The sequence below is a fragment of the Syngnathus floridae genome, chromosome 4, assembly GCF_059516105.1.
Source record: "Syngnathus floridae isolate MCC-2025c chromosome 4, RoL_Sflo_1.0, whole genome shotgun sequence".
Classification (NCBI taxonomy): Eukaryota; Metazoa; Chordata; class Actinopteri; order Syngnathiformes; family Syngnathidae; genus Syngnathus; species Syngnathus floridae.
This window is the reverse complement of record NC_142416.1, coordinates 12743135-12760275: the sequence shown is the minus strand read 5'-3', so window position 1 is coordinate 12760275 and position 17141 is coordinate 12743135. Positions and strand designations below refer to the sequence as shown.

At 40.1% G+C, this 17141-nt stretch overlaps 1 protein-coding gene across 1 annotated transcript; it reads right to left on the bottom strand.

The window, feature by feature from the left end:
• Positions 1–411: 411 nt before the first annotated feature.
• smc3 (structural maintenance of chromosomes 3) lies at positions 412–17058 on the bottom strand. The gene is made up of 29 exons (XM_088373546.1): positions 16875–17058; positions 16385–16460; positions 15971–16009; positions 15822–15889; positions 15675–15746; positions 15259–15338; positions 15090–15168; positions 14824–14941; positions 14011–14186; positions 13739–13819; positions 13053–13217; positions 11976–12097; positions 11303–11516; positions 10921–11024; positions 10234–10333; positions 9547–9707; positions 9093–9234; positions 8738–8888; positions 8489–8639; positions 6464–6617; positions 6142–6300; positions 5224–5331; positions 4733–4841; positions 4318–4565; positions 2719–2931; positions 2446–2634; positions 1721–1898; positions 1524–1630; positions 412–1067 (listed from the first exon to the last, which is right to left on the bottom strand). Exons 1-29 carry the CDS (start codon positions 16887–16889, stop codon positions 996–998), a joined length of 3651 nt encoding a protein of 1216 aa, XP_088229672.1. The 5' UTR covers positions 16890–17058; the 3' UTR covers positions 412–995.
• Between the last annotated feature and the right edge of the window lie 83 nt (positions 17059–17141).

Genomic DNA, 17141 nt, shown 5'->3' with positions numbered 1-17141 from the left:
CTTGGCAAGCAAAGGCTAACGGGCGCACGGACATGAGGTGTTCTGTCAATATCGCACCCAGCTCAATGACATGTGGCCATCTGCTTTCCAACCAACTGCCTGTGAGGTCATGGTGGTTCACTCGGCCCAAAGACACCCACCAGTGCAGTGACGCCATTCCAGTACAAATGCATAATCACACTCAAACTTATCTGGCCTTTGACACTTAAGCAGTCAGGGCCATATAAATATTGAGACTTCGTTGCAACTCTCATTTTTTGGCTCTTTAATTAACTCGACTTGTAGCAAGAGTGCCAAACGAGTGCGACGTAGGATCCCATCTGACATGCAACACCACAGGAGCAGTGACGAGTCACTGCTACCGTTAGCCACTGTACAATATGTCTGAAACAATTGCTTCAAATTGAAGGGTAAAATTGTATTGAATTTTGTATTGAATTTTGGCACAATACAAAATTTAGAACTCAACATCAACAATCATTGAGTGCTGCCGTAAAACTGCGTCATCTAACGTTAGCAAAGGGAGGTGTAAAAGATTATTAAGCTTTTTTTTAAATTCATTATCCAATTTATTACATACAAAAAACATTCAACCTAATAGAATACCAACATCAATGAGGAAATTTAAAAAAACTGTTATAACTTTCCATCATTGGTATGTGTCGCAGAATTCAAATGGCACGTATGTAAATATGCTAAACAGAAAATGACTTAAAGTACGAACTACTAAGTATAGAACAGAGCCTTTATCTTTGATGGCCCACAAATAGTATGGTGGGACAAGTGGAAGGACAGGTTGGAACGGGTACAAGTTATACAAACATTAAAAACATACATATATAAAACTTTTCTGCAGAACTTTAACCTCCGAATGTTCAAGTCATACAAATTCAGTCAAATCAAATTAAGAATGTCAGTGAACAGCTAAGTTAACAGTGTAATTTGAACCATAAGAACGCAGAAGAAGAAAGGTAGAAGTCAATAGGAGTCACCTATTAACCATGAGTGGTGTCATCCTCCACAAAGTCTTTCGCCTGCTCTGCTGTGATCACGTCAATGTGACTCACCTAGAAAAAGAAATACAAAACTCAATTTACACCCAGTGGAGACTATACTATAAAAAAATAATGATGATAATAATAATATACTCAAAACAAAGCAGAGATGAGAAGGTGAGAAGAAAAAGTGAATAGGATGGGGCTTGGATTAGAACAGGAATCATAAATCATCACATTATCTGCCAGCAGAGGGCGCTGTTGTTATAGTTCTGAGAGAGCAACCAAGTGGTAAGGCAGAGAAAAAGCCTCACCGACGCAGCTTCAGCACATCAAACCCCATATTTTTAAGGACACTTGCATCAATTGTGGGAAGAAGGCAACGAAGCAAACAATCACAATCAGGTCCAAGAGGAGAAACTAGAACCCCAAACTTCCAATCTGAGGCTGATGTTCTAACAAGATGCCGATGCAAATTTGGCAAGATCTATGTCGACTTTTTAAGAGATCCGCAGGTGCCCAGCTCACCTTGTTTCTGAATTTGACTCCGTAAAACTTATCAGCAGACTCCAGCAGCTCAGGCCTGAAGGTTGTAGTGATGAATTGAGCGTGGCCGGCCAACTCAACAATCATGTCTCCATTGGACACCAAACAGAAAACATGTTAGTACTTCATCCACATTGATGGCGCATACCCGTTGTTTGTGTGAAATCGCCGCCCGTTACCTGAGACAGCCTTCCGGTGCTGGGCGTCGAGGGCCTGGTCGATTTCGTCAAAAAGGTAAAAGGGGGCGGGGTCACACTTTTGGATGGCAAAGATCAGAGCCAGGGCCACCAGAGACTTTTGACCTCCAGATAACTGCTGCATTTCTCTCATCTCACCCTGCTTGCCTGTGAAAGACACCTACAACACAGAATTGTGTCAGCTTCTCTGTCTATATGTAATAGCACTTCCTTTCAAATAATCAAATCAAAAACACCCCAAAAAGAACAGAAGTTGTCAAATAAAAATACATTATTTTACAAGTACCCATATATAGTTCAATTGGGGTTTCTAGAATGATGACATTGTGGCTGACAAGACAAATTACAAGGACTGACTAGACTGAACATATTCCTGAGCGTGTATGACGACAATTCTCGGCGAGGAAAAAGCTCCTGATTAACTGACCTCATAGGACGTCTTGTTGTAATTACTTTTTTTGCCTCCTCTTTGCCAATGACGCAGATGCCAAATTTACAATTAATCATCATGATCATTCATGAGTTGGATATATAGAGAAATTCTGTTCTAGTTCAATTGCTCTGTACACACTTTTGAAACCATTTTTGGAATATTTTTAAACCTCATTGGCATTGGCTTCAGCTAAATAACCACTGGGCAACTGTTGATATACATGAAAGCGTGTCTTAATCTTAAAACCAAACAAAAAAACTCTTGGATTTCTTACTCTGATCCCCACTCCGGTAAACTGATCCACGGACGGCACGCTGCTCTGTGAGCCGGAGCCCCTTTCGCTGTCCGCGCCGCCCTCTTCATCTTGGGACTGACTGCCTTCAGCGTCTCCTTTCTTCATCACCAGCGTGGCTTTACCTCCAGGCACCAACTTCTGGAATACTTCGCTGAAGTTCTTTGACACCTGCGGGTGCGAGGAAGACGAGGCTCGGTTGACTAACTAAATTCTGGAGGGTTGTATACATACAAAGTTTTCAGAGATCAGTACCTGTTTGAATGTGAGCTGGATGGCTTCGTACTTGCGCAGCTCCAGCACATTCATGAGCTCCATGATGGATTTGTACCCTCGGTCCAGCTCGTCCTGACGCTTGATCAGTTTCTCTTTTTGCTCAGAGAAGTTGACGAACTGATCCAAGGCCTTCTTGTTTACGTGACTGTACTTCTTCAGCTCCGTGTTGCACTGCTCCAGCTTACGGAACAACTGGTTGGGGAAAAGAAATATAACATCAGTTATTCCAAATGATCATGCTGCATTTTTACCCTATGTGCCACTATGCTACATGAATCTTTAAAGAGGAGTTTAAAAAATATATATGAGTCTTTTCAATGGTTGTATTTTAAACAGTAGCAAGCTGTTGTCGTGATTACATTACTGACAGAGAAATCCCATTTATGAGACATCAACAAATGCTATTTATAAATTAAGGTCATTACAGATACTAACAGATTTTATTTTCCCCGATGGATAGCAATCATACTTCCGGGAGGTGTTTACGTGCCTCTTAACTGGGATGATACATTCACCCACTGACTAACCAAGGCACGATGTCTATTAGGAGGATGGCCACGATTTGAGGGAATAAAGTATAGGTCTCCTGGTTTATGAAGGAGAAGGAACTTCTAAGATGTAACGCACTGTAGTCTACCACTCACTAATGTATGTTAAAGAAAAGTGACAATTACAGTAAATATTTGCATGGCAAGACCTTCAAAGGCATCAATATGGAACAAATTAAAAACCTTAAATATGGCAGTATCTGAATGTGCCTCCTTGTGTTACTCGACACTGAAGTCGTACTTTTCTAGAAGACCACAACTCAGCAGTAAAAGTAGAAATACTTATTAATGTTCATCCCATTTAGTATGTTCAGATGAGTTCGAAGGCATGGTCAGATTCTATCATCCTCTGAAACAAGGTTAGCTGATGAATTAGTAAAATGCTTGAGCTAAAAAAATGAAAAGAAATCTCTCTAGGCCCATGACCTATAAATTAATTGGAGTTCCAGAAGGATCAGTGGGGAAGATTGTCCATCATCTGCCTGATCAACTCCTGCAATCAATGGCATCATCCTGGCTACAATCATGCTTCCAGAGAATGAGCTGCTGTATGTGGGCAGTTTGAAAACATGTGGGGCTATTCTCAGCATTGTCATAGAAGGCAAACGGTAAACATACACACATGCTTAGACATTAATGAAGCTGCAGCCAAGTGCACTCAGTCACAGTTAGAGCCCTCCCTCAGAGGCAACAAGCTGAGCACTGACTCATATGTGAGTCACTGCTGAGAGAGTGGGTGGGCAAAGGCCTCAGGTCTTGTTCCCGAGGGGCGCTTCTGCTTTCTTTAATGCATTAAAAATAAATAAATGAAACTCTTGGAAAATTGAGAGAATAGAAATAGAAGAGAAAATTAAATCAAGAACGTTGTTGTGGCTCATCTTCTTTTTATCAAATGTTATACTCTTAATTTCTGGATTGTTTTTTTGACTATTTGGAAAGTTGTGCTAAAACAGTTGGTGATTTGAATGTTTGTTTTTACTGGTCCTTCTTCTGAATGGTTTTGAGCAAGTTGAAGGCGTGACGGTTATACCTGCTTGAGTGTGAGGGTCTGGTACTTTTCAAAAGCCTCCTGAGGTAGCGAGCCCAACTCCCTGATCTTCTTCATGCACTCCTCCTTCTTCTTGAGCAACATGCCCTGCCGATTCGTCATCTTTTCCAACTCCTTGGTGTCATGGTTGATTGCATCATTTTGCTCCTTCTCTATGTTCTTCCAACGATCCATGCTCCTAATGTGATCCTTGATCTCCGACTCCGTCTTGTCAACCAAAGTGTCCAGATCTAAAGGATGTCATAAGTAGTTCTCATTTTGGAGTGTCACTTGTTTATTATATTATTGGAAAACAACTAATGAATACAGCTTGGTTGGTTTTCTTACTTTATACACCTATCAACTGTACAATGAATGAAGGCCTTATGTATTTCTCCTGTCTGCAACATGATCATACCTTCTGATCGGGCTAGTGTCTCCTTGACCCGTTTGTTGATGCCATCTAGCTCAGATGTTGTGGCTGTGAGTACAGTGCCTCCCTCGGTCTCTCGCAGCTCATTAAGCTCCTGTGTTTGCAAATCAAAATAAATTATATACATATAATACAAACCCCCATTCTGCATTCCATGAAAGGTGAACTTTATTTCAAGTCTTGCCCAGACCACATATTAGCATGTACTTGGGTTGATCTGATCAGAAGTTAATTCACATAGCCTCACAGGTTTAACACCTGGCATTTAAACACAACTCTATCATTATGACATATCTGAATTTACAATGTAACTAAAGCGGAGTGGCACCATTTTTAAAAAAATATTAATTAGCATTTTGTTAGGGCATTGAAATGCCTATTTTACTCATTAAACGTGAGCAAGATCATACCATTTAACGGGGAATTAAATAATTATCCCCCCCCCCCTTTCACAGGTCATTAAGGCCACACCGTACCTGTTCCACTTGATCAAGACGCTTCCTCAAATTCTCATTAAGGTACGTCTCCACTCGAGTCATGATGCCCTCCAACTTGATTCTCTCATTCAGCAACTGTCTGTTGTCCTGTAGTTGGCACAAAAACAACATTATTTGCGCTAATGGTTTTGCTTTGACAACGAGAAAGCAGAGATTCAAAATACCATGGCAACATTCACTGTAATAAAATGCACAATTGCACATTATGTTACATGTCATGCAAACGAAGTGCAAACACTGCCAAAACGTGCATGAAAGGCTCTGTGCTGTGTGGGTGAAGTTGTATAACACAATTGGGGATATGACTTAAGAAGCTGGTACAGAAAAAAAAAAGATCACAGGAACCTCCCACACACAGCTGCTGCCTGCGCCTTTCACCGCACCCAGGTCATTTGAATGAATTAGCAGCAGCAGGGATAAGAGATGGTGGCAAGATTAAGACAGCAACGGTGCTGCACTGAAGTGCACATGAACTAGTCCATTTGTGTCAGAAATAGTTAAATTCTCAAAATTCTGCAAGCAGTAAAGAAAATTGCCTGGGAACAGGTGCTAATTTAGGTGAAACTATTAAAATAGCTGCAAAAATGAAAGACTCCCTGTTCAGTGATGTGCATGGATATTTTAGCTCTTTTGAACATTCCTGGGGGTGCTACAGATTAAAATTTGGATGAGTCGTGTTAGGGAATAGGGACCCCTGGACTAGATACATTTTCACCAGGACACAGGGGCTTGAAAGACAGAATTTGACTATTTGGGAATACTAACACCTCCAAAACCAATTTCTTTGTTGGTCAAACAATAAACACTTATTCCAAGAGGGTCTTGTTCGTGGTTTAATCAGTGGTTATTTCATACACAGCACTGTTTCTCTAGCACTCTTCCTCATTTTTTCCTAACCTGCTGGAGCTGGCGGATCTCATCATTGAGGTCATCCACGCGCCTCTGGTCCTCCAGGCTGAGCTGGGAGAGCAAATCTGTGCCCAACTCATCCTTCAGTGACTCTCTGGTGGACTCCATGGCGTGGAGGCTGGCCTCCAGACTTTGAAGACTTCGTTGCTGCACAGGAAACATGAAAAGGACGATACATCAGTCAGTGATACGAAGCGAGACAATCAAGTTCCTGTTTTTACACGAATTCAATGAAGCCTTGACTTAGAAGTTAAATGAGCACAACTCCTGGTATGTCCCATACATAGAGTTCTAGGATAATTTGGGTCACCTTTGGCATGAAAGTCTTCTCTGACTGTTGCCTCTTCTCTTTCAGCATCTTCATCTCTGAAAGAATACTATCACGGGAGGCCTTGAACTTCCTCTGCTGTGTCTCAATCTGCTGCATTTGGTTCATCAGCTGGTCGATCTCATTGTTGATACGTGAAAACATGTGTTAAAGAAGTCTATAACAATTTTTGGGGTTATCATTAAAACAAAACACCACAAAAACAAATTTGTCATCAAAGACATGATTTTAATATAGCTGAACATCCTCCTTTAGGGTTACAGCTGCTTAAGGCAAGTTAAATCCAAGACTTTTAAGTTCCATTTGAAATTAAGTTTAAGATTAAATTCATAATGTTCTCAAAGTTGCTACAGTACATAAATGACGTGCTCTTAACAGTTCCCACTAAAATAACATCAGTCTTGTTCCAGATGACTTGATTGTGTGTGTTACCACGAGTCATTTGGTAAAGTATTTTATTAATGTTAATTGTAACGAGATACGAGACAGTTTTATTATCATACAACATTTCCACGTTAAATAAAGCTGACTGATGTTTCACTGCCAATTAAGGCCTTGTTTTTAGATTTGTGTATATACATAATGTTTTTCAAGACTAAAGATCTGGCGGGAGCCTTGCCATCTTAAAGCTAAATGAACAAACGGCACTATTGATTGTCCATGACGTCTACACTCCACTGAGCCTCTGAGTTTTCGATCAAGTCTATTAATGCAGGCAAATCCATAACTGGTGGCTTAATTGATTTAATTACGGTCCAAGCAATGAAGCAAGCGTTCAAGAGCATTTCTCTCAGTGAAAACGACAGATAGGAAATGAATGTTGAAAAAAATGTGATGCGCACTCCGCATTTGATATTGAATGAATACAAGATTCAGAATTGTAGAAGAATCTGAGCTTGGCTTCCTTTCCCTGTCTGTCTGACCAAAATGAAGATGGACTAGACACTTAAATATAAGTGACGGGTGAGGTGAATCAAGGGACTCTCACAGGCCAGTAGCGGAGAGACAGAAAACAACGATGGGCTTTTAAATAATGGATGACAACTGTGACTCACCACTGCGGAAGAGAAAGATGCGGTCACACAACTCCTTCATTGGTTCTTTTGCCTGTCTTCTCACAGAGTTATCCGCAGGTGAATGCGCACACGCACACATCACCTGATTTACCCCAGATGTGCAGACACATGAAGTAACCATGTGATCAAAACAAGCAACACAAAGCCTCTCTCTTGTTTATCCTGACGTGCATTCCAGCTCTGACAGCGGTGAGTCATTGTTGCTCGGTCCAATACAACCTGCTATTTCCTAATCCTTTTTTACCTTTCTCAGGCCCCTCACAGTATCCCAGCTTTGTGATTCCAGTATGTAACCCAAATATGAAAAAAAAATTATGAGAGTGGAAAACAATTAAGGGACCACCGTGTTTTCTTCCATTTTTTGTTCATTTTGATGTCTGGTGCTAAGTGTACTAACTAACTAACTAACTAACTAACTAACTAACTAACTAACTAACTAACTAACTAACTAACTAACTAACTAACTAACTAACTAACTAACTAACTAACTAACTAACTAACTAACCAACCAACCAACCAACTAACTAACACAAAAGAAATAATGGAATGCCTAAAAGCACCAAGTGCCATACCAATTTATATAAGAACTTGTGAAGTGACGTTGGCTATTAAAAAAAAAAAAAAAAATTGAAAAATGTATCAAGCATTTCTTCAATCCAACCCTCATGAGCTGTTTTTCCCCATTTAATCCACTGGTCCAAACAAATATACCTTTAGTTGTACTAGGCTTTTAAAATATACAGGAACAAACCAAGCTGGTCTCTTAATTTTTTTTTCAGTGCTTCATAATGGGTAGAATTTAAAAAAACAACACTAATCGATTTTAAGACACGACTGGCGGGTTAATTATAATAACTTGATTATATATTTTACATCCGAGATTCTCATGGAAAATGCATGAGCAGAGAAGTGCAAATCAAAAAGGATATGTTCGATGTTCCTGCGCAGATTCTCATTAAGCTTGGCCTCCAGCTCACCCAGCTCCTCTTCAGCCTTCCTCATGTCCTTCTGCAGCTCCAGCCGAGACTTTCTAGTATCATAATAGCCTCCTGTCAGAGCTCCACGGTGGCTCACTTGGTCACCTACGAAGGCAAACAGATGTCATACCTCTTCAACATATTCTATTGATTTGCTTCTAATTGGCTCATTGTTTCTTTGACGGCGGTGTTGTTGATCATACCTTCCAAGGTGATACAGTCCATGGTGAAAGCTCTGGCCAGCTGCGTAGAAACCTCCATGCTACGACAAATCAATGTCTTCCCAAATACGTGCTTGAAGGCCTTGTCAAAGTTGTGGCTGTAGCGGAGCTTGCTGATCATTGGAATGGCATCCTGATGAAAGATTATCAACAATAGGTAGTCAAATATTATATGACAAGAGGATACTTGAAAACTAGAAAGATCAAAGGCAATGCATTGAAATAAAAAATACGTTGGAAAGTGCTCGACATTTTTGTGGCGCCCCCTGGAGCCCACGGCACAATTAGTATTTGCTGGCTGTGTGTGCAACAAAATTATATGCCCACACGTCCTTACATTGGTCTCTGGGTAGGCGGTGTCCCTGACATCTAGCTTGCTGAGGGGTAGGAATGTGACTTCTCCCGGAAGATTCATCTTGTTGAACTCCATTAGTATTTTGGTGCTGACCTCATCGGTCTCCACAATGTGGTAGAACAATCTGAAAGTGAAACCATTTTAAACAACATCAACAACGATGTAAACAAATACTTTGAAAATATTAAAAACAAAATTGAAAAAAAATCTGCAGGTAGCAAATTGTAAGTATCTCTTTCTAGCCATTAGTTATGACAGCCGATAAATTTACATCTCTGTCAAGAATCGATTCGAGGTTGAAGGCTTCTTGACGCTCAAAACTTTATTCACCAACTCCAAATGAATTGCTATTAAATTGAAAAGTACCTTTAAAAAAATAAAAAAATACTACTAACAATAGAAGAAGAAAACTGTTAAATAAAAGAACATGCCACACCTGGTACCAGCAGTCACCTCCACACAGGTGTAAAAGGCAGGCTCACACTCAAAGTTATTCATAACGATGCCGTGGTAACCGTTGATCACATGCTGGTTAATGCCCTTGCGGCGGAAATGCTCAAGGACTTTGTTGATGCTGTCAATGCCATTCAGGATTGCCTGGAGAGAAGAAAAACACATTGTTAAATAAATACATTATTCAGTGAAGACACAAAAAGCAGAGAAAGAGAGCCGACCTCTGAAGCTTGAAAAGACCACTTATAATGAATGTGAAGACCCGCAGCTAATAAAGCTGTTGTTTTTATGGCTAGATTTAGCTGTTGCTGCTTTAATTAGGTGCAATCTATCGTCTGGAAATTCTGTTGCTTCAATTTAACAGACAATTGGCTCTAACAAACCACCCTCCCATAAGTCCATTAAATCCAAGTTCCACTGTATAAAAACACAATTCACTGTCAAGCTTTATTTCAACCAAACATAGAACTATGATATGTCAATTTAGACCATTTATCCATCCGCATGCATAGTGCTGTTACCTAAAAAAGGGCTGTGACCAACTGAGAAAGAAAGTTACGATTGAGCCCTGAAATGCATTGAAAGGTTAGGCTTAATAGCTACGGGGCAAGAAAAGACAGCAGCATACACACAAATTTATGATATTGTGTTAGACTAGTCAGTCACAGACCTTGCCTGTGGCAGCTCTGAGGAGCTGCTGTTTCTTTTCCAGGTCCTCACGTTTGGCCGCCAAGGCCTGCTGTTCTGCATTCTCCTCACGCCACAGGTAGCTGCAGACAGGTACACACGTGCACACGGTTACGCTTATGTCACAAGCCACAACCGATCGCACCGAAATTATCGTAGGTACATTTAAAGGAGTCAGACAGGAGAAAGCACTCGTCTACTAAGGAAGTGCATAACATGCATATTCTACACAAGTGAAAATATATAATTTATGTATACACCAACTACCTGGGATATGCCCTAGTTACTTGTGACCCACAAGCAAAATAAATGCAAGCAAATATTTTATATTTTGGATACTTAAGCTTATGGCTAAGCTTCTTTCAGTCTTGAAGTGCTGTTGCTAATGCAAATATTTTATATTTTGGATACTTAAGCTTACGGCTAAGCTTCTTTCAGTTTTGAAGTGCTGTTGCTAATGGAGTCATTATGATGCCTGAAGAACTAAAATGCATTACAGCAAATGATGTCTTGTTGAATCAATATTTCAAATCATGTGCTTTTACCTCATGAGAAAAGGTTAGTTTCCTTGTTGTACATTTTTAAGTTTACTTTTACATGATGTTTTGCCTTGAGAGACAAATCCTGTGTGCTGTAAAATTAAGCGATACGAATCCAAAATGAATCTTACTTTCTTTCACTCTGCAGCTCATCTTTTCTGTTCTTCACTTCGTAGTACTTTTTGTCCAACTCCTCAACGCGAGTCTTCACCTCATTAAGATCTTGGTCAAGTTTCTAGAGACAAAAGGGAAAATGCAATTCAACTCAATTTTATTTAGAGAGCACTTCAAGAACAACCTAGATGCATACAAAGTGTTGGGCATGAAGTAAAAATCAAAACTAAACATATTGTGTGGTTCTTGGTTTAACTTGGTCTCACTTTTTTTAAGGAGAACATGTAAATGGCATTTGAAAAAGGGTGTGTTGACAGTATATTCACTGTACATAAAAATAAAAATACAGATTACACTGTATAAACACACACATTATCATATATTAGAATGAATTCTTACATTATACTGCTCAAGGTTCTTCTCTTTGTTGGTCTCTGTATCCTCCAGATCTTTATTGATGGCAGCAATTTGTCTCTTTTTATCATTGATGGCTTGGTCCAGAGATTTCAACTCTTTCTTGATCCACTTGTCCCTCTCCTCTTTGGAGGTGAACTGACTGCCACGGCCCTGCTTGGCATAAAGGTCGGTCCTCTCCTGGGTAGCCTGGGCAAGTCTAAATGAAAATTTAAAAATTTCCATCATCTGATATATTTCTTCAAGTATTCAGAGATCATTTCCACCATTTTAGGTAGGTAGTTGTTTTTAAAACAACTGCTTGATAAATATTAATTGAGGGAAGTATGGTTTTATTATCCACTTTAATGCAAAAACCACTGCCTATTTTCTGACATTTAAATGGACAAACCAGTAACTAAATCATCAACAAGTTATGCGTGTGCATTTCCTATGATGTTTTTTTTTTTTAATGAAAACTAATTAATTGAGTAATGAACAAAACATTATAACCAACAGCAATCATCAAAATAATTGTTAGCTGCAGGCTGCAGCCCTAATATGTACTTGCTACTGCCACCGTCCAAATATATTGAGATTTAGATGACTGACTTACAAAATTAGGTCTGTTCCCCAGTTGCTCGATAAACTTGTGACGCTGTAAATGAGTCATCCCTACCTGGAGATACCTCGCTCCTCCTTTTCTTTCACCATATTGAATTTGGGTTCTGTCTCCTGCAGCTCCTTTTGTTTCTCTTCAATTTTCTCCAGCAACTTCTGACGCTCTTTCAGCAGACGTTTCTACACAACAGTGGAACAGGTTTTATAATCCTCATGGTGGCTTCTTTGCATTTAAAGATTTGGGAAAAAAATCTCTAAGCTGCAAGGTTGAAATTCATGGCCAAAACAAACTAGGCCAACCAACAAAGAGCAACCTGCAGGGTATCTTTAAGTGTAGGAAGGACAGTATGACTGTGGTCACAGCACCAAATCTTTCTATATTAGGGATACTAATTTGACTTTCAGAGCAAGCAACTCACAAGACTGCAACAATGTGCTGTGTTTGCAATTAGCCATACACTGCCAATGAGTTATGTAGATTTTGCCTGCTATAGCACGCATCATATGAGAGGATGGGTTGCTAATCATGGACAAAGTTGCAGACCATAAAAACACCTCTCCTAAAAGACAGTCAAATCAAACATTGATATACTTTTCCAGTTGGCCAACAATGCAACCACACTGCCAGCAGCCAGAAGGCATTCCTTTTCATTTGGCTCCAGTAACATTTGGCTGATGCTGAGCTGCCACCAACCATTCTGCCTGGGACCCATCATGGCCATGAGTAAGACTGAGCCAATAAAGCTGTTATTTATGATGCTCTTCATACATACACACACATGCCCACAAATATGAGGCCATACTGAGGGTGAGTCATACCAGCTCTGCACGTAAACCAATGCCAATAAAGATGTGCAGTGGGATTTATGCATGCTGCTGCTTACGCTTCTTGAATCACAAGCTTAGCTATAAAGAAATAAAACTTGCTAGTTGATTACTAAGGGTTAATGGGAAGATGAAATGACACCTTGGCAACACTTTGTGGCATTTTCCACATGCTAGGCTCAGTGACTTATTTAAAAAGCACAATTGCGCCTGCTGGTAGCAGTGACAGTAGGGGAGATACATGCAGTGATGCAGAGGAAGGGTGAGTGTTGCTGGAAAGCAGAGTGACGTAGATGGGAGGCTTCCATACCCTCTGTTCACTGTTGCCTGCCAGCTCATCCTGCAGGTCCTTGGCCTTCAGCTCTAGTTTGGTCCTCTGTTTGATCTGTTCCTGGCGCTCAGCAGACAATTGCTCCCTCTCCTCTTTCATGGCGGAGATCTTAGATTTCAATTCTCGGACAACTCGCTCTGTCTCCTACATAAGGGCGGCAGGAAAGAAAAAAGGTGATTCCATTTATTCAGGGGTTCAAACTTCTGTTTATTTCTCCTCAAGGGATTGAACTACTTTATATTCATCTGGCATGCCAGGACTGCTTAGCTTCTTGGAGCTCCTCTATGTGTTTATTATTAGGGCTACCAGTACCTGTTTTAGTGTAATGGCAACAACTACTTGGCACATTGTAGAGCGAGCAAAATAAAGCCTTTGTTGTCAGTGCATCACCAGCCAGTTGTAGGAGTGTGAATATGAGCTACTTCAGCCGTTTCCAATAAACACTCAAATTTTGTGTAAAAAGTTAAGTAAAAGTCACTTACTAAGGTGCGACCATTTGTTAATTTTCCGTTTTAATACCATCTGCAGTGCTACTACAGATGCCACTTAAAAAACAAATTCTGCTTTTATTGATAAAGTAATTGCCTGCATTTTACTTCCAGTGTTTCATTTTTGTTCTATTTTGCTAATTTGTAGGTAGATGAGATCGTTATTTATTCATTTACCTCAACTTTGTCTCTGGCATCTTGCTGAGCATCACGTAACTGCCGTGACTTGTCTCCACACGTTTCTCTCTTGGAAGACAGCTAAAAAATATATACACAAAAATTAAATGACTATGCTGAAAATAAACAAAAGACAATGTGACGTAAATGGAACTTTTTTTATATCATCATCACTACTACACATCATTACTTACACAATTAGTTCCACAATCGTGTAAAGTATTTTAGAAAACATTGTTACAAACACTGTTAACGAGGTTTGTGAACATCACCTCATCTAGTTTGGCGCGGGTTTCATTGAGCTCCTGGTTGTAGATGGTGTACTCAAGAGCTCTTCTCATCTTGTCCCATTTCTGGTACTGAGCCAGCTCCTCTTTTTCATCCTCGAGGGTGTGCAGACGCTCCTCAATGTACTTCAACAGCTCATTGATCTTCTCCCTTTTGCCCTCTGGTGAACACATTATTATTATTAGATCATTATTTGATTTAGATATAACTACACATTATAATAATTGTATTGTTCAATATCGAGTTTGAAGGGTAATAGAACATCAAACCAAAGAGGAGCACGCTTATTGAAATGATAATACGACAAGCTATAATTTGCCAGGTATGTTCAGCCGTTGATGATGACAGCTTGTTTCGCAAAATGGGAATAGGCAGATAATGAGGATAAATAACTACTATTCTGGCATGACATGATTAAACTATAGTAAAAGTTAAGGCTGGACAATTTCAGGAAGAGTGAATTGCATTTTTATTTCTTACAGATATTAGGACATCACGCTTCTATTTACCATGAACAGTACCATTTACAAGCATGACAGCAACTGCTCTACCACTGAAAAATGAAACGGAAGCAGCCGTCAAAGAAAGGACTTTTTGGGAGTATGGGTGTGACGTAGAAATGACTTTTTTTTTTTTTAACCAACTTAGAGCTGGCGAGTGTGACCTGTCCAATTGATTGGTGATCTTGGTATAGTATCAAAATCCACACAGGAGGAACCCAGAGCTGCAACTGAAAACCTCAGCTACCTATATTAAGGGCAATTAATTATAGAATACAATAATTGCTTAGAACACACCTGTTTCCTTCATGAGCGAAATACTTTCTTCTTTTCGTTCATCATACACTCTTGTTCCTGCCACCTCCCTCAGCAGCTTCAGACGCTGAGAGTCAGGCGCTGTGGCCATTTGGTTAATCTGCAGCAAATAATGAAATCATTACACTACAATATATGTATATATTGCACTTTAGTGAAGTCACAATGTGGCCGATATTATAATGGAAACCATTTATGCCGCCATTTATGACGAGCAAGTTGACGATCAGACCAGACTTCTTTCTCACCTTGCCTTGCTTGACAATATAGTAGGGGTTAGAGCGGGAAAAGCCGGCACTTTCCAGAAGGTTCATGACGTCATTCTTACTGCACCAATCATAAACACCACCAAACTTGTGATCACATGAATTCAGTGGGGCCAATATTTCCTGCGATTACAGGCACACGAACACTTACGTCACCATCTTCTTGTCCAAGAAATACTGGTCCTTCTTTGCACCGATGACACGACGAAGGGAGACTTCCTCTTTGTCAATCTGGAGAGAGGCATATTCACAATTAGCTACACACACACACACAAAACACACTAAAAATGATTATCCCGTGTAATGCTTTCATGGTCTAAACAATACGTAGTGGACAGGAAAAAAAAACTGTTTGTGGCCATGTTCAGGGTTTAAGCTTACATGTTGTGTGGGTGTGACTCCTTTAATGTACAGTACTGTATTCAGCCCCAAAACATAGCAAACACTATGTATTAAATAACAGTGGAACAAAATTTGGAGTTACATTGATTTTCCTGTGTTGAAAGGCTTCTGGCAACGGTGTTTACCGATGTTATAAATACACACAGTATTTGGTCTCAGTCTTACCGGCAGCCGGTTGTCGGAATTGTCAAATATAATCTCCACAAATGCAGAAATGACTCGAGGACCGGTTCCCTCCTACAAAAAAAGCCAAGGAAATTTAATTTGCATGATCACTAAAGTTATTTGCAGCTTATGCTACGTGCTACTTACATGGAGCAAGGCCAGGCGCTGCTCAGGTCGGAGGTGGCTGAACTCATCACTGAGCACAAACTGAATGGCTGGGGAGGAAGAAATAAACAATGAACCCCAGCTCTAACAAGGTCATGGATGGAAGCTGTTATCCTCAGTGGCTTACTTACCATAGAAAAAGTTACTTTTTCCTGATCCATTTCGTCCAACTGTGAAAAAGAAGGGAAAATTAAATAAACTGATATATGCCACAGCACATCAGTGTGCCATGAGAGAACAACAGGTATGCCAAGTAAAACGATCCACAATCACTTAATTGGTCTGAAAATTATTTTTTCCACAGCTAATGTATCTTTGGTCATTCTATACCGAGGATTTCTAACATCTTACACAACAATTATGACTCGGTATAGAATGTTGAATCAAATAGGTCCAGATTTCTGTGATTACATGTGTGGGTACTTGAGATTATACAGGATTTTTGTAATCTAGTGAACTCATACAGTCTTCGTTCAAATAACTCGGGTGTCAGTCCAAAATAAAATCCAGTTTGATGGTTGAGGTGTCAATATTCCGGTACGTACCGATGACATTGTGCTTGGGACTAAACGGGTCTACCACAGTCTGGTCCCGATAACTTCGGAACCCCTGGATGATAACCTGCACAAGAACCATTCAATGCATTTTTACGGGAAGGGAGTGTCAAATGCATTGCGTTTATCACAATGTAAATGTGTCAAATAACAAATATTGCAGCCACAGAGAAAGACTGAGAAAGTAGGGAGAGAGACAGGAGACTTATATTCACAGTTTGAAGATTCGGCTAGCCTTAGCCTAGCATCCTCAAAAGGGGGGCGGGCAATTCAACGCAGGACTTTCTTTGGAGTTTTGGTTAAATTTATAGTGATGGCCATTCATTTTAACGTGAATGCAACCAGCTTTGTTACTTACACTAAACAAGGTTTTGCACTGAAGCTGCGTCCTCAGAAACGCGTTCATTCAGCAAGTAGCAATGCTAGCCCATTCGGCCCAGTAAGAGCAAGCTACGGGAACACACTGGTGTTGTTAGCTTACCTGTTTGATGTACATCGTCTATTTCGGGGGTCTCCTTGTCTGAATTAGGAGCAAATCGGTCAGCCCCACGTAATGGTGATGGGGGGTAAATAAAAGCCCACACTTGTTACTATTATTTTCGTTTCAGCATTTAAAATTAGTGTACCACTTCGCAGTGATGGAAAACATAGAAAATGGCGGCGGGGGCGGGATGAAATGGATCATACCAAAATGTGAAAACAGGGTGATAATGATGAGTTTAACACACGTAAACGTGGAACAGTAATC

Bases quoted from the DNA above. Each gene is read 5' to 3' on its own strand.
- smc3 (XM_088373546.1), bottom strand. The intron at 15,339-15,674 runs GTAAGACTGAGA...GCCTCTCTCCAG, and splicing joins ATTCCGACAACCGGCTGCCG to ATTGACAAAGAGGAAGTCTC. The intron at 13,820-14,010 runs GTGATGTTCACA...TATATTTTTTAG, and splicing joins CCCGCGCCAAACTAGATGAG to CTGTCTTCCAAGAGAGAAAC.